The sequence below is a fragment of the Labeo rohita genome, chromosome 24 (genome assembly GCF_022985175.1).
Source record: "Labeo rohita strain BAU-BD-2019 chromosome 24, IGBB_LRoh.1.0, whole genome shotgun sequence".
NCBI lineage: Eukaryota > Metazoa > Chordata > Actinopteri > Cypriniformes > Cyprinidae > Labeo > Labeo rohita.
Genome location: NC_066892.1, coordinates 20138479 through 20157228, shown reverse-complemented (window position 1 = coordinate 20157228; position 18750 = coordinate 20138479). Strand labels below are relative to the sequence as shown.

The 18750-nt window shown below is 34.6% G+C and overlaps 1 protein-coding gene across 12 annotated transcripts in view; it reads right to left on the bottom strand.

The window, feature by feature from the left end:
- si:ch211-285f17.1 (sickle tail protein homolog) overlaps window positions 1–18750 on the bottom strand; it is a 156493-nt gene that overhangs the window by 29820 nt on the left and 107923 nt on the right. For 8 of the 12 annotated variants that reach the window (XM_051098851.1, XM_051098847.1, XM_051098850.1 and 5 more), the window contains 4 exons: window positions 15186–15269; window positions 13099–13303; window positions 7900–8098; window positions 4957–5050 (listed from right to left, as the gene is read on the bottom strand). In XM_051098851.1, coding sequence (XP_050954808.1) covers window positions 4957–5050; window positions 7900–8098; window positions 13099–13303; window positions 15186–15269 — 582 coding nt within the window. Of the gene's footprint in view, window positions 1–4956; window positions 5051–7899; window positions 8099–12240; window positions 12383–13098; window positions 13304–15185; window positions 15270–18750 lie in introns of those variants that run through there. The other 4 variants (XM_051098848.1, XM_051098855.1, XM_051098854.1 and 1 more) reach the window with 2 other exon arrangements.

Here is an 18750-nt window from a genome sequence, read left to right as displayed (position 1 = left end):
ATGTTCAACACAAAGACAGCTTTGTTACAGAAAAATACACATTCAAAGGCAGGAAACACCTTTATATTGTAAATGTTAATGGTAGGTGCCAATACTCTATACTGTGAAAAACTATATCTAATGTGACTTCATGTAATTCTACAGTGAAATACTGTTAAATTTACAGTTTTTGGAAGTGAAAAAGTAAAAGTCTTATAATCGTATAATTCACAGTACCATAAATTGACCATTTTGACCCAGAATTCTCTTTGTAACACTTCACATTTCATAATATTTCATTTAAACATATATTTCTTCTTCATTTTCTCTTTTTACCAGGCACATACATTAGGGTTTTATGTTACTATATCTATATCTTTATCTATATCTAATTACTATATGTGCCCCCGGACCAAAAAAAAAAAAAAAAAAAAAAAACAGTCATGGGGTCAATTTTTTAAAATTGAGATTTATACATAAGCTTAAAAAATAAGCTTTCCACTGATAAATGGTTTGTAAGGACAAGACAATATTTGGCCAAGATGAAGACTATTTGAATATCTGGAATCTGAGGGTGCAAAAAATTGTCCAAAATAAGCTCTTAGCAATGCATATTATTAATCAAAAAGTTTTTACATATTTACAGTAGGAAATGTACAAAATATCTTCATGGAACATGATCTGTACTTAATATCCTAATGATTTTTGGCATAAAAGAAAAATTGATCATTTTGACCCATACTATGTATTTTTGGCTATTGCTACAAATATACCCATGCTACTTAAAACTGGTTTTGTGGTCCAGGGTCACATACCTAATGTTGCTAAATGAATGTTTATTCCATTATTTTAGTCTCAATTTGGTATATTATTATTTCAGTTATTGAAACACAGTTTTACTCTGTTGCAGTTCATTCACTGTATGTTTTGGCCTGAAGTTGCAACAGGAAGTCACGACAATGATCAAGACTCGTTCTTCCTCTCTCTCTGTCACAGACACACAGAAATTGTATGTTTGAACAGGTGCAGGGCTTATTTCAATAGTCTGTTAAACCTGTCTGAGTATCTCCATGCCTGCTTGAACTGAGAAGGCCTGATTATGTGTTTCTCTGTGTGTGTGTTTGCTCATTCACATGTGTGTGTAAGTGTACTTCAATATAAGCTCCGGATGAAAGCATAATGGATCTCTCGTCCCCTGACAGTTAAAATAGCAACAACTGTGGTCAAAACATCAGCGTGTGTTTGTGCATGGTCTTCATCATATGTGTGTTCTGGCCTCAAATCAAGCTCAAATTATTTGAATTACTGAAACAAACACAATTAGACTAGGAGATCTGCAGGCAATCCTTCCTTACTGGATATATTTCCATATTTATATAATATGTCATTTAGCCTGTCACGCCTGACAAAGACGAGTCAATAAACCATTAACCACGTGTCTTATTTTACATATCAACAAACAATTATGTCCTAAGTTTTCACTGGCATATTGACTTACGCTTAGGTTTCATGCACACAAGGATCATTGTTTATAAACGTCCACTGCTGTGTGCTGGTATTGAATGTTTCCTTTTTCCATAGAGGGGAAAGATGGAAGGAGAAAAATGACTTTCATGTGACACGAAAGTGCTATGTTTAGAATTTCCTGCTTTTTAATTGGATGATGAGAGATTAAAGTCATCTGCACTTTCGAGTTTCGAGACATTCAGATCATATGACATCACTCTGATACATATGCAGACCAGCATATACATACAAACAAATAGTTACACAAATATGCTAAACTTTGGTGTCACAGTGCAACATTTGAGGCACATAATACAATGTTTGTATTTGTTGTGAGATGTATTATTATTTTAAGAAAATCTATTTAACTACTATCTACCTTGCCTGAAAAGTATAACTGCATCAATCACCTTAAACTGGTTGTTTTAGTCTGTCTGAGTCTTGACATTAATGATCCAATAATTAACAAGTGTCATGCTTCTATTGAAAGGATATTCTGTTCCAAATGTTGAGGAAAAAAAAAAAACAAGAGCAAATTTATGAAAAATTGGTTAGTTTATTGGTGAAAACAGTTCCAAAAAATGCTAGTTTCTACTGGTGCATTTTTTTCTAATTCTATATTTAAATTTGATACATTTTGACTATTTATTTGTGATATCTGTTAAATGTTTATTGCTACAAAATTGCAAAATCTATTTGAATCGATTTATTTATTGAGTTGAAGGTCATTTAGACATCTCCAATTTTGCTTACATGGTTGTAAAAACTGCAGTCTGCACAGGAATTAACATTATTTTCTCACAGTTAAGCACCTTATTTCACTAATAATTCGTTGCAAATATATATTTTACAATTTTAGGTCTTATTTTGTATCCTGTTTGTGCAAAGTGCCTGCTGTGTTTTTCCAGACACGATTTGAGTTGGGCTTCAAATCTATGAACCGTGTCAGTCACATGGTAGATCATGTGAGAACCTGCACAGAACTTGAAGCCTTGATAGCTGTTATGCAATAACCTCTTAAAGGTGGAGCAGGCTTTTTAATAGTGACCAGGAACCTTGCTCACCTCAACACAGCTCTGTTTAGAAATCTGTTACAGTTTCTTACTGATTATACTTTCCCTTAATTGTTACTGAACTGGTACTATCGTTCTAATTTGTACCTAAATTAGAGGATGACCCAAGACAGTCACACATTTGTGTGATTAACAAAGCAAGCTTGGTCATCTCTGTAAACTGCCACAATGACAAATGCTGACAATGTTTCTGTGAACTTTGGCAATTGCCTGAACAACGTGTTCTTGCTCTTTTGTTCTTGTTCTTTCTCTCTCTCTCCTGTGTGTATGTATACAACTGTAAGTCATCACACAACATACTTTGATCCACTTAGACACGGACACGTGACACAAACAATAAGCCTTTCAACTTCTAAATCTGCATGCATACTCCTAAAAGCGACACGAAATGTTAATAAAAGCCTTAAAACAAAAATCAAACAAAATATACTGAGTAAAGTCCTTCACTTCCTGTAACTTCTACAACTTCCCTTAAGGGCTCTTATGGCAGCGTCTAAAGCTCTAATCAAATGCATATTAGCTGTGCGAGTTGGTCAAAGCCAGACCGGGGATTACCACAGACAAAAGTCTGGGGCTACCTTGTTAAATTTGGGGAAACACACAAAGAAAATGAAAGCCTTGCGATCTAATTTCCGTTACATCTCTGCCAAACAAACAGGGCCGGCATGGCAAGAGATTAGAGGGGATTATGGGTGGAAAAGGAACGAGGAAAAAGCCTTTGCTTTCTATTCAGTGCTTCCACCAATTCTGCTTCAATCCTGATCCAATCCCCCTGAAATTAGGCCCGGGGGACAAAGACGGACATGAAAGGATTGGAATAGGGTGACTGGGGTGGGGGTGACTCTAACTGTGAAGAGCACAGGGACCCCTGGAGATGCCCGAACAGAAGAGGGGATGCCGGGAAGGGACCTGTTATTTAAATAATGCCCTCAGTTTATTCTTTCTTCTGAGCATGCCAAAAAATAAAAAATGGCAACATGTGGGCATTACAGAGGATTTGCAAAAGAGCACATTTTCAAAATGCTAGCTAGTGGGCTGTTTAAACAAGTAGGGAGGCACTCTAGAATTACACTGGCTTAGGGTCATGTCTACCAGACGCATAGTCAAGGATGATATATATCGTCAAATCATATCGGTTATTGGCCAACATTAGGGATTTTATTTATTAGTATGAATCAATACTAGATATTTATCACCTAATATTGTACATATATTTGTTTATGCTAATGTCTTCTGTTTTTACATTTAGGTTAATGTTTAAAACATCAATAATGTAACAACGCCGTTAAATCTTTAGCATTTCTAAAAATGAATATCCATTTTATTAAACTGCATAAATTCACTTATAGCATTTAAACTGAAAAATGTTTGATTTTTAACTTTCTTTACAGCAATGATAAATATTCCATAATAATAATAAAAAAAACTAAAAATCAAAACAAAAGTTTGAAAAAAAAGGGAAAAATTTTACTCAGCAAGGATGCATTACACTGATCAAAAGTCACAATAAATACATTTATAATGTTACGAACAATTTATATTTTGAATAAATGCTGTTTTAAACTATCTATTCATCAAAGAATCTTGAAAAAAAAAAGTATCACAGTTTCCATAAAAATATTAAGCAGCACAACCATTTTCAGCATTGATAATATTAATAAGTAATAAAAAGAAATATTTAAAAAGTTACTTCCCTAGTAAAAAAAGTAATAGATTTAAAATGGATTAAAATATACTTAAGTATATCTTTAGCTGAACTTTAGCACTACTTCCACACAATTAAAGTGCATTAAGCACAAAATTAGTTATTAGTTAGTTAGACTTTAAATATACCAGTTTAGTATGCAGAAAGTATAATTGCAGGGTATTTTTAAGTACATAATATGTAAATGTATTTCTAGTATAGTTAAAATTAAATAAATGTATTTTAAATACATTTTAGCATATTTATTTATCACTAGGGTTTAAATTGTAAATTACTATTTTTACTATATTATTGATCAAATAAATCCAGCACTGGTGAGCATGAGAGACTTCTTTCCAAAACATTTAAAAATCGTACTGACCTTAAACCTTTGTATAGTAGCGTAGCTAGACTAGTAAACCTCTCAAGTTGGTTGTTAGACAACTTGTTAAGTATCCAGACCCATCCTTAACAGAAACCAGCCAACCAAACCTCTCAACTGCACCAAACTTCAAAAGTTATTACATATTCTCATTTATCTACTACTCTCCTTGAGTAATATATATATCTGTTCTGACTTGCAACGTTGAAGTCTGAAGTATTTAAATCATTTTACAACATGAGAACCAAATACAAAACCAGTCATCTAATATCTAATTTTTCAAGATAAGACTTCTTTATTAAGCCTTTTGTCTTAAAAAAGTTGTCACTCACCCTTGCATCTCCATTGCTTGGCCGGGCTCCATGACTGAAGGCGTGCGCTGGATCTTTATGGTACACTTTCAGGCAGGAGTGATCTGTGATGCTCCTGTGTTGGGAGAAATCCTCATCAGTTACATATACAGACCAAACGTCACCATCCGAACGAGGTCGCGCACGGTGCCCTGAAGGTCGACCCCTCAGCTCTGCCACAACAGGGTGCACTAGGGCTGACGAGATGTCAACACGTGAGAGCGGAGAGTGACAGCGAGAAAGGTCAGAGGAATCACGAGAATAAACCGAATCACTGAGAGACACAGGCGACTCGGAGCGAGAAACTGGAGACGGAGGTGAGAAGGTACGGCTCTCTGAGACAAAATCCATGATGGATATCTGAGATGTCCGTTAATGTCCAGACTTTAATTCTCTGTACAAGTCCAAGAATGATTTACTAATACAGCACTGAGCGAAAACATTAACTGTCTACTAAGTAACAAAGTTTTTTTTTTTTTTTTTAAGTCTCCGTCTACCTGGATTGATCATAATGTGTCTCTGTGTGAAGCCTAGTTGTGCAAAATGACGTGAGCATTTTTCTTTTGGATTCTGATATGTGGTCATATGGCTGTAACTCAGATTTACAACCTTGATAAAAAAGGAGTTGTATCAAAGTACAAGTTACTTTACCCTGGAAATGTAAGGAGATGGACTGCTCCTCTGTCTACAGAGAACAATATGAGTATGAGTCACTATTTATAGTCTTATCAGATCTAAGGAAACAAAGTCAATGATTAAATTTGGCTTTGATTGTTAAGTTCTTTAAAGACACCGTGAAATCGTCTGACGGTCACATGATTCTTTCCTATATTTACATATTTCGAGATACATGAACTGAAGGCCCGACTGGCTTTTTCCAACTCTAGAGAACATTTAACTGAACAAGTTTTGGGTGAGTACTTTTTTTTTCAGTAATTTTGAAGTGTAATATTTCACAATATTACTGTTTTGAGAATACAAGAATCTTACCGACGCCAAACCTTTGAATGGTAGTGTATATGTACTAGAAGTTCACAGACATGGACTAAAAGTCATAAAACTCCAGTTTTCATTACATGGCGTCTTTCAAAGATGATTCGCAACTGAGAAAGTGTTGTGGTTTACTCATAATTTTGCAAATTCATAGAGAGATACGGTAAAGAAAGCAATGCACACGTAAGTGTTTGCAGACTGGCTGAGGGTGGAGGGAAAGATGAAAGACCAGAGAATGAGAGCGAAAGAAATGTAGGAGTGTTTGTTTGAAGTGTGACATAAGTGGTATGTTAACATTAGCTGTGCTGGTGGGTGATGTATGATAGACAGTCTGGTTTATTGTTTTAAAGTCAGAGAAACAAATTCTCTGAGGTATTTTAAAGTGAGACTGTAATTCTGTTCAAATGAAATCTAAATATGATCTTCAGTTCAAGTGAATGTAAGCAAGAATGGCTTATTTACAGTCAAGATTGCTTCAAAGAAATATTATTACTTGAGTTTCACAACAATAGTTCCATATTAAGGTAATAATTCAGCCAAAAATGAAGTCTGTCATCACTTATTCATTGTCATGCCATTCACAGTTTCACAAATAAGATTTAAAAGCCATGACAGAGACATTCTCAGCAAATAACAACTTTAATTTCAATGTTTTCCTCACATAAAGCTATCATACGACAGATTTGGAATATAATGCTAAGTTGTATGGACTACTTTATAATACAGTTTCATGCAAAAAGTTTGGGAACCCCTTTCAGAATCTGTGAAAATGTGAACAATTTGAACAAAATATGAGAGATCATACAAAATGCATGTTACTTTTTATTTAGTACTGTCCTAAGATATTTTACATAAAAGACATTTACATATAGTCCACAAGACCTCTTTTCACACTGAGGACAATTGAGGGACTCAAACACAACAATTTAAAAAGGTTCAAACATTCAATGATGCTCCAGAAGGAAACACGATGCATTAAGAGCCAGGGGGTGAAAACTTTTGAACAGGATGAAGATGTCCAAATTTTTCTTATTTTGTTGAAATATGTTTGTTTTTGTTTTTTGTTTTATTTATTTAGTACTGGCTTTTGGAAGCAACAGAAGATACCTGCATGTTTCCCGGAAGACAATACCTGTATGTTTCCGTCTGGAGCGTCAGTGAACGTTTAAAACTTTTTTAAAAGATGTGTTTGAGTCCCTCAGTTGTCCGCAGTGTGAAAAGATGGATCTCAAAATCATAGTCATTGTTGAAAAGGGTTCAAATGCACAAAACTGCTGGTACCTGAAGGATTTTTCTGAAGAACAGTGCTCAGTTTAACTGTTCAGAACAAACAAGGGACATATGAACAACCATCACAAAACAAAAAAACAGTTGAAGGGGGTTTTGAAGGGGGTTATTTTAACAATTTAATCTATTTTTTGGTCTTGTGGACCAAAATATCTTACTCAGTACTAAATAAAAATAACATGCATTTTGTATGATCTCTCATATTTTGTTAAAATTATTCACATTTTTCACAGAAGGGGTTCCCAAACTTTCACAAGCAACTGTACATTTAGGTTTCTGTTATTGTTTCGTCTTTCGATTTGGAAAAAAAGCAACATGAACATTCTGCTAAACATCTCATTTTATGTTCCACAAGCAGAAAGAAAGCCTTACAGGTTGGGAACAGCATGAACAATATTACATTCATTTTTAACACTTCAACACATTTCCTGTAAAACTAATGCATGTGAGATTCGATTACTGAGTTGGTTCTCAAGGAAAAAGCAATATAAAAGGAAACAGAGGTGCACTTGGATCTCGAAGAAGGTCACTTCCTACGTTAAGTGATGCCACAGAACTAGAGGAAGCAGGCCATGTAGAATGAGGAAGGAAGATAGTGAGCTGTTGAAACTTTAAGGAGGCTGAAACTGATGCACACACACTCACCTGACATCACTGAGTTCATAGTACACATTCCTGGTCTCGTCTTTCACGTAGATGGCGGTGCTGGGTGACTCTAGCATCTTCATGTTGAGCTGATGAGGGAAGGCACTAACGAACAGAGCTCTGATTGTATCAACACTCGTTATCTCATTAGGCATGCGTATCTGCTTTGTGTCATCTCCATATTGTAGATACAACACCCCTGAAAAAAACAGAGAGAGGAAGAAACAGTGTGAGAAAAGATCAAGACGTTATTCAAGCAAGCCTGCAACTGCTTCTTTTTAAATGAGTGTAGGCATCATGTACGGTATAAATGCTAAAATGCTAAAAATGACATTTACCGGTGTTATTAAGATAAAACAACTGTAATATCAGATTATATCTGATATGGCACTGATACATCGTGCATTTGCACAAATCGATTAGCCAAATATCTCTTCCTCCATAATGCTCTATGAGGGATCCACCCAGTTGTATGTGTGGGTGTGTAAAATCTGGTGGGAAGAGCATGTGGCTGAGAGAGTAGGGTGTGGCAGAATGTCCTGGGACAGATGGAGGGAGTTTTATGTTTGTCACATGTTCAGAAGAGGCTATTTGAATGCATAATTGTGAAATGTGTAGCTTCATGTTGGCTTGGTAGGTGAGACAGCAGTGTGAGCATGTGCAAATGTTTGTTGTGTGTGTTGTGAAAAAAACAAAACCCTGTAAATTTCAGTATAGATAGATAGATGGATAGATAGATAGACAGATTTTGAAAAACAAACAAGCACATAAAAAGGACTCAAAATGTATGAGAGATGTCAAAAAAAAAAAAAACTCCACCAAACTTCCATATTCCTAATTGCATCAACTCCTGAATAAATGAAAATGTAAGAATTTGCTGTACTTGTAAACAGGCCATGTTGATGTCTGGAAAACCAGCCTGCAAACCTCCAGTGGCTACTACGAAACTGACAATCAAACAGAAACCAAACGCAGAAACGAGACGACAACTCTCGCTCACTGCATGTATGTAACTTTCACTCCTGCAAGTGTTACGTTTCCACAATCATACATGTAGCCAAACCAGATCTGCTTGTTGAGTGTAAAAAGCATGTTGAATGACCCTTGTGAAGAAAAGCATATTAAAGTATAAAATTGTTCCAAACTGTAGGTAACAACAATATGATGTCTTTAAGAATACTTGATCAATTTTCATTTTGAAAATTAAGAATTCTGGCTAAGCAAGCGACATGAAGTGTTGCATGTATCCTTCATGGAGATGAAAGCAGCTAAAAACATTTGGAAACAGATTCAGCCCCTAATGATTTAAATCAGTTCACAAATGTAAAAAATTCACTTTGTAAATTTTAGTTAATAATGTATGTTGTCAAAAACAAAAATTTAAATTCTCAAGCCCTGAGCAGGAAGACCATCAGCAGTGGAGTACATAATAGCCCTAGTGAAAAATAAATATACTAAAATGCATTTAAAATACATTTAATGCTAATTATACTACAAATATATTTACATATTATGTACTTAATAAAAATACCCTGCAATTGCACTTTTAGTATACTAAACTGGCATTTTTAAAGTCTGCTAAATTGGAACAACTAATTTTGTACCTAATGCACTTTAATTGTGCTGAAGTCGAACTAAAGATATACTTATAAGTATATTTGATTGTGCTAAAGTGGAACTATTGCAAGTTTGGGTACACTTTAAATATTTAGCATTTAAATACTGATATTATCTAAAGATCACACATTCCTCATCAATAGTGAGATTAAAACATATTTTAAGCTTAATATTAAGAAATATGCATTGTGCACAAGTACTCCAAATAAAGTTTAATTACAACTTTTTTATAATTTTTTTATATCAGTAAGTATCAAGCGATACATCAGTAAATATGTTAATAGTCTTGAACTATACTTAGTATAAAATAAATGTATTTTAAATCTACTACTTTTTTAATAGGGAGTGTGCCATACACCTAAAATAATATTATATTTGTTGTTTTGACAATGTCACTCACTTTGTAAAGACCAAAAAGGGTGTTTTTTTCTATATATCTATATATCTAAATCAAGACTGAATTGTGAGATCCCAGCTGACAGGGGTCTATTTTAGACAGTCTTTTTTCATTTAGTGCTGCAAAAAAAAATACACCATTACATGAAATCATAATAGCAGATTTTTGTGTTTAGTGCACTTCATCAGACATTGTGGAAAGACTCAGATTCTCATGTAGACAGTAGACTCACTTTGGTTTGGAACAGCCTCTGAAATGCGACCCTACAATTTCACTCTAATGACCAACATTAATAAGTAATTACAGAGATATCAAACAATCATCAGTATATAATTCAGACGAGCACCTTGGGCAAAATGCCAAGCCACATCTGAATGACTGCTTTCACCACAATCACATACAAACTCTCTCAGTGAAACGTGAAAACCCTTTTAGAAGTAAAAGCTTCTAATTGTATGAATTTTAATACAACCACATGAGACAGCTCAATCATCTTCATTCATACTGTCTACTGTGGAAAAAGTTAATTCATTCTAATTGCAAATGTATCCTTATATCATCCCACTGTCTTGTCCAACGAAAGACATAAGATGTTAGTAACCTCCTACCTTTCCAGCACATTAGTATTTTTTTCTGTTCATTTTCTCCATAAAGATCAGTGCTATTTTAGTATTTTTATATACTTTTATATTATTACATTTTGAATTAGCTTTTTAGTTTTAGTTTAATTTTTAGCATTTTTATGTTCTTTTATCATTTTTTTATATATCTACTTAGCTTTAGTTTATTTTTATTTCAATTTTAATAATTTTAGTGGTTCAACTTAAGCTTAAAATTAGATTTTAATTAGTTACCAAAGCAACATTTAATCTTATATTCATATATATATATATATATATATATATTTAGTTTCAACTTTATTTCAAATACTAAAACATGACTTTGAATAGTTCTAGCTAACAATAAAAAATAAATAAATAAATAAAAATTCTAAAAAAAGATATAAGCCATAAACTAAACCAAACAGCTTTGAAATGAATGACAACATTCCTTTGATTTGAATCTAAAATGTATTTGAAGACTGCATACTTAACATCATATACAAAGTCATGAACTCCACATCCCATGATGCACTGTGAATGATGTAAATAAATAAAAATAAAAATAATAAAAGTACAATATTAAAGGAGAACTCCACTTCCAGAACAACAATTTACAAATAATTTACTCACCCCTTGTCATCCACGATGTTCATGTCTTTCTTTCTTCAGTCGTAAAGAAATTATGTTTTCTGAAGAAAACATTTCAGCATTTTTCTCCATATAATGGACTGCTACGGTGCCCCGATTTTGAACTTCCAAAATGCAGTTAAATGCAGCTTCAAACAATCCCAAATGCGGTTGTAAATGATCCCAGCCGAGGAAGAAGGGTCTTATCTAGCGTAACGATCAGTAATTTTAATCAAAATAATACAATTTATATACTTTTTAATGCCAAGCGCTCATCTTGTCTTACTCTGCCTAGACTGTTTTTGCTCCGGTTCATGACCGTTAGGTTATGCCGAAAAACTCCCATCCCATGTTCTCCCTCAACTTCAAAATCGTCTCATATCGCTGTTTTACCTTTTTTGTTAAGGGTGTTTGATCTTTTTTGCATGTTCACTTTGCAAAGACTGGGTCAGTACTTCTGCAGCAATGTAGGATGATTTCGAAATTATTTTTCAAGTTGAGGGAGAAAATACAGTCAGAGTTTTTTGACATACCCTATCTTGAGTCAGAATACACAGAGTTCAAGGACTGCAAGGCAAAATGAGCGTTTGAGAATAAATAATATTTAAATAGTATTTTTTTTATGTAAATAACCGATCGTTACGCCAGATAAGACACTTCTTCCTCGGCTGGTATTGTTTACAGCTGCATTTGGGATCGTTTGAAGCTGCATTTAAACTGCCTTTTGGAAGTTCAAAATCGGGGCACCATATCAGTACATTATATGGGGAAAAATGCTGAAACGTTTTCCTCAAAAACACAATTTCTTAACGACTAAAGAAAGAAAGACATGAACATCGTGGATGACAAGGGGGTGAGTAAATTATTTGTAAACTGTTGTTCTGGAAGTGGAGTTCTCCTTTAAACTACTGACTAAACGTCAACATGCAATATAATAAAATACAACATATCTGAAGTTATTTACAAAATAATAAGCTAGCAATTTCTGTAGAGAAAAAATAAATGGGATTTTTACTAGAATCTATACTTTAAAAGAAAGACTTAAATCTCTCGACAACGACTGAAACTTACAGCTGAACTAGAGAAACAGTGACTTACAGCAAGCGGGTCGGCGCTGAGTCTCTTTAATAGATGTACATCTCCTCGTCTTTGTGTTCCTTCCTGCTTAAATAACACCTAGTTTTTCTCCAGGTCTGTCTACATCTATCTTCTCAGATGAATTTTGAGGGAATAGTTTGAGTGAACACACTTTTTCTCCTCACAACTGTCTTTCCATCTGGTCCTTATTTAAACCAACCAATCAGAGTTGAGCAGCCACAGAAAGCTCCCATTTCAAGGCCTGTGTGTTTGACCGTCATTCTATCTGGATGTAGGGAGTATACAGAGTGTGGTAGTGAATATGTGTGTGTGTGCGCGTTGGCAAAAGAGTCCTATTTCTGTGTGTTTCTGAGTCCACAAGCATGGGTCTGTGCTGTAATATACGCCTGTGCGTTGTTAAGTACAGGCTATGAATTTCAGCTGCGGAGCCTCGTATATTTCCATTACATGAAGCGGTAATGACAGAGCCCAATTCGCTGTTATGACATTGAACTTAAATACAAGAGACAGACAGACAAACTTAAGTAAACACACACTTCCATAGACGCTTTAACTCTGCAACTAAATCATTTAGCAGTAGACAGGAAATAAGTAAAGCAGGAGTACGAGATCACTCATTCACACACCACAGAACTCCACAGAAAGCTCAGCAGATTTCCACAGAAATCGAACACCCGTCATTCACAAAATTTGACATGCCCTGCAGCCTTTGCAAATTTGAATTAAATGCGAAAAATATATATGTGTAGTTTTCATGTGGCTAGTAGTAGGGCTACGTGATTTGTAACAATTGATAATGGTTGCTATACTCGTAAGGTGCGTATTTACATTTAGTTATGTGCATGTCAATGTGTATACCTAGTGAGCGATCCTTGGTCTGGTTAGTAGAGCGGACCACGGGCAGACTGGCTCGAGACCGGGAGCCTCGGGTGAAGGCGATGGGCATGTCGCATTCAGACATGACCTCCAGAGCATCTAGAGAGACCAGTGAACCGTGCTCCACCTGATCCACAAACACAGGCACTGGACTCGGACACGCCACACTTTGCTTAGAGCCCCGGCTCTGTAGAAGGAAGAAAATAAAAGTTTAGAAAACATGCTGGATTTGATGACACATTAGTGCAATTCCTCAAAAAAATCTATGGCTTCTCTGGAAAACAGATCATACCAACTTAAGAAGTTCATGCTGTTTTTTTTTTAGGACAGTGATTGATCTGAAGTGGTCTACTAGCACAAACTAGCTTGACAAAGCCAATTTTATCTTATCTATCTACTGATGAAAAAAACATATCAAACAAAAGATTAGTTCACTTCCAGAACAAAAATTTACAGATAATGTACTCACCCCCTTGTCATCCAAGATGTTCATGTCTTTCTTTCTTTAGTCGTAAAGTAACTATATTTTTTGAGGAACATATTTCAGGATTTCTCTCCATGTGATGGGCTTCTATGGTGCCCCCAAATTTGAACTTCCAAAATGCAGTTTAAATGCAGATTCAAAGGGCTCTAAATGATCCCAGCCGGGGAAGAAGGGTCTTATCTAGAGAAACGATTGGTTATTTAAAAAAAACAAAAAACAAAACAATTTATATACTTTTTAACTTCAAACGCTCTTCTTGTCTAGCTCCGTGTGAACTCATTTTTTTCTGGTCATGACAGTTAGGGTACGTCTAAAAACATTTTCTCAATTCTTCTCAAGCATTGAGGTTAAAAAGTATATAAATTGTCTCTTTTTTTGGAAAATAATCATTTGTTTCACTAGATAAGACCCTTCTTCCTTGGCTGGGATCATTTAGAGCCCTTTGAAGCTACATTTAAACTGCATTTTGGAAGTTCAAATTTGGTGGCACCATAGAAGTCCATTACATGGAGAGAAATGCTGAAATGTTTTCTCAAAAAACATAATTTCTTTACAACTGAAGAAAGACAGACATGAACATCTTGAATGACAAGGGGGTGAGGGCATTATCTCTAAATTTTTGTTCTGGAAGTGAACTAATCTTTTAAGATGGTCAGGCTGTTTTGGAAACATGCTAGCTGGTTTGTAACTGATTCAAAGTGGTTTATCAGCACAAACCAGCTTGATAAAGTCATATTTGCCTACTCTGCTGGAAAAAAAAAACAGATAAAAACTGCTTAAGGTGCGCAAAATGCTTTTAGGACATGGTAGGTGGTCTGTAGCTAGTTCAAAGTGTTTTTTCCAGCACCAACTTGATAAAAATGATCTACCAGGTTTCTACGCTACCCTCTAGAACCCCAACATCGGGGTTGTCTATTTTTTTTCAAGCAGCTAATGACCATCTAGATCAATCAGTGGACAGGATACACTCTTGGATACTGGCACTAATGGATCCATGAAGAACCTTAAAATCCATGGAAACTTTCCATTTCATAAAAGGTTCTTTATAGTGGAAAGGGTTTCTTTCTTTCTTTCTTTCTTTAGAACAGTTCACTAAAAGGTTCTTTGGGAAACCCAAAATGGTTCTTCTATGGAAGCACTGTGAAAAACTTTTTGGAACCTTTTTTTAACAGTCCAGAACCATGTAAAACCATGAGAAACTGGTTTTAGTTGGACTTCCAGTAAGGTTTTCTTCACTACATGCATAAAACTTGAACCACTCATTGTGACCAAAACATATATAGTCTGAATACATTAACATTTTCTGAAACACACACAGCACGTTTCATTTAAAGCAACAGTCACAGGTCAACTGTGAAGACTGCAATCAGTCATGCAGATCAGACTGACTACATACACCAAAATATAGATTCAAAATGAATACATCAAATCCAATATGGGCATGCCTGTATATATCACTATGGTCAGTACTGTACAGTCAGTACAATTAGTTTCAGATAAATATGTTTTTCCATGTTAGGTGGTTTTGTGGTATTGTTATGCACAAACATGCAGAACACACACTTTCATTCGTGCTTGTACTGACTCGTGAACGAACATTCTGGATTTTCAGCAGATATCTTTGAATATCTATCTCAGAGTGCAGAGCGGACAACATCCCCTGAAATAACTATTAGGACAGAGAGAAAGAGATACAGAGTATGAAGGCAAAAAAAAAACATTGATGAGGAACATATGCATAATAGAACAGAAAATGTGAAATTCAGTTTGAAAATGCCTGCAAACCCACAGCAGCTGATGAGCACCTTCACTCTAAACATTTTATAACCTTCAAAATGTGTTTTATAAGTACTTCCTCCAACACAGAGAGGTACAGAGACATATGTGACAGTCCAGACTCCTGCCAAGCACATACGGGCCATTATGAAAGCCAAAAAAAGGGTTCCTGAGAAGGTAAATGATATGTCTGGGGTAAATGTAAATATTCATTTTATATTTATCCGTATTTATAACGCTTTTAAAAAAAATAATATTTAAATGAATGAATTTTAAATTTAAGCTAATTTGTATTCTCAAATGTAAAACGCATGTCTACATATTCAAACATGTCACATTTGTTTACCAGCCATTCAGAAACCACATCAAGGTGAGTAAATCATAAAATACATTAATTTCTGAGCAAACTATTCCTTTAAACTCAGGTAACAGGAATCAGTTTCAGACAAATGCATTTTAAAAGAAGTCATGACATGTGATAAAAAGCAGCTTTTGATATTTAAATTGCCTGATGCATCATTAAAAGTCAACTAATGTATGAAAGAGCAGATCTCCTTATACTGAAACACCCACACACATGTGGTTTCTTGTAATTTAGGTGTTTATTCATCTCTTTGATATGAGGTAGCAAAAGAGAGAGTTTGAACTAAACCAGATGAAACCGGATCAGAACTTTCCAGACCACAGCAAAGTGTCCTGGGGTTCTTTTGAGGGCAGGAGGTGGGAAATTAGATCCACAACCACCAACGCGATGATATTCAGTGGGCACGCACAAAACAGGAGCTGTCAACCGACTGATGACAATAAAAGCTCAAGGGTGTGTTTGTGCGTGTGTGAGTCACCACAGGTACTATTCTCAAACCTTTTCTATAATTAGCTGAAGTTCAGCACAAGTTCGAAAAGTTTTTGAGACATTGAGAGAACTGAGAGTCTCAAACATCTTAATTCAAGTATCAAAGCCAAGAAATACCAAATAAATACCATAATGTTGCTTAAAATACTGGGCCAGACTATTAAATTTTAGTTTAACTTTTTAGAATAATTGAAAAACCTATATAAATGATTAGGTTAACACTAGCCAAATTCTAAAAATATATAATAATTTATAATAATGTATTAATAATTTATATTATATTTATTTATTTATAGCATTTTAGTAAAATAGTATGATACAATAATCATAATACTTCAAAAATAGTCTAAATTAGTATAAAAAATTATTATAGTACCTTAGTAAAAAAGTATAATAAAATAATAACCGTACAAATAATAATCATACCATGTTAAAAATAGTATAGCGGTGGTGCCTGGATGGTATACTGTTGGCATAAGATTTTAGAAATATGCATCTGCGGATGCTATTAGAGCTTATATTACCCATAACAAACACTGAGGAAGTCTATAATATCTGGAAACAGCTGCCGATTCAACTCAATGGCAGTTGCACAGCTGACGCATATTTGTTAGAAGGTCTGAAAGGGTTATATATGTGTATTCCACTCTGCAGATAAAATAAAAGTGCCTGCCTATCTGAATGCAGTTAAATCGCATATACAGATATTGCATAAACCACTGATCCGGAAATCATTCGGTCAGAGAGGTTTGTCTGTCTACAAAGGGGCATTATCTTTAAACAGCATGATAGTGGTTATGATAACTCACTTATATTTAATTTACTTATCTTCATGGTTATGAGTGTGGAAACTGTGGCTAAAAAAATAGCTAGAAACATTCATATCTGCAGCTGTAAGAATAAAAAGAAAGTCTATGTGTGGCATGAATGATGAACAGATACAAACAGAGATAAGGAGTGTTGTACCTGTACCATGTGTGTACTTGCATATTGCTTTGGCAAAACTGCAAAGTTTTACAGTCGAGCTAATAAGTTTTTTATGACAGACAAGAAAGAAAGACCGTAAAAAAAGTGATAACCACATCGGATACCACAATGAGGTTTTTTTTTTCAGAGCAAAGTTAACCATCAATGTGTTTTAGTAATGGCTATATAGAGATCATTTTAAAGCTGAACTGAACTGACCCTGACAGTTGTTTTACCCTTTTTTTCTAGGCATGATACTTAGTTAGGCTGGGATTCCCCAGCCTAAAGAACAATGTGACATCAGCTATACTCATTATAGACAAAAACACACTTGCACACACACAAGATGCCTTGGAGTCCATAATGGCTTGTCCTTGGCTGTCTCCAACATTAAAGGAGGCATATTTTCCTTATACCTTAACAAAAAATTTCCACTATACAGTACCAGTCAAAAGTTTTTGAACAGTAAGATGTTTAATGTTTTTTAAAGAAGTCTCTTCTGTTCACCAAGCCTGCATTTATTTGATCCAAAGCACAGCAAAAACAGTAAAAATGTTAAACATTTGTATTATTTAAAATAACTGTTTTCTATTTGAATATATTTTAAAATGTAATTTATTCCTGTGATTTCAAAGCTGAATGTTTAGCATCATTACTCCAGTCACATGATCCTTCAGAAATGATTCTAATATTCTGATTTGCTGCTCAAAAAACATTTTTTATTATTATTATTATACTGAGTAGAATATTTTCAGGTTACTTTGATGAATAGAAAGTTCAGACGAACAGCATTTATCTGAAATAGAATTCTTTTGTAACATTATATTTATCTTTATCATCACTTTTGATCAATTTAAAGCATCCTTGCTAAATAAAAGTATTAATTTCAATAATTTCTTTCGACTGGTAGTGCAAGTGTAAGTTTCTCACAAAGGTTTCTTGCACCAACAGCATTTCCACTTCCTCTAATCAATTTTAGAACTTGCTACTTCAAGAACCTACTGTAACCCTGAACACCTTCTATATGCGAATGACGTGTTATTATTGGCTAACCTTTTGTATGTGAAATGAGTAACAATGCCAAGATGTTGGACACTTAAAAGGTGTTGATATGTAAATATGGGCAGTCTAATGTTAATGCACTGACGGCTGTGGTGTCAATACTGTAACAATGCCTGAACGGCCCATTTTTCTGGTTAGTTTCCAAAAAAATTCTGGTTGGACGGGAGATTTGTGTTAAGAAAGTTAGAGTATAGCTACTCTACCAAACTCTTTTATTTCAAATGAGTAAAGAAAATATTGTTTTATATGACATGATCACCGTAAAACATAAATGGAATAAACACAGTGGATACTAAGAGAAAAGAAAGAGAATTGTTTCACTTTTAGTGTGAACAGGCCTAAAGTTTGAAGAGACTGAGATTCAGTACAGAAAGATGATCCTAGACTTTTTAATGATAGTGTACAAGAAACAAGAACTTCATTAACTCCTGTGTGTGAGAAGATCTTGGGGGAGCAAAAACAAAGAACTCCTTTCTCTTATACAACCTTGGAT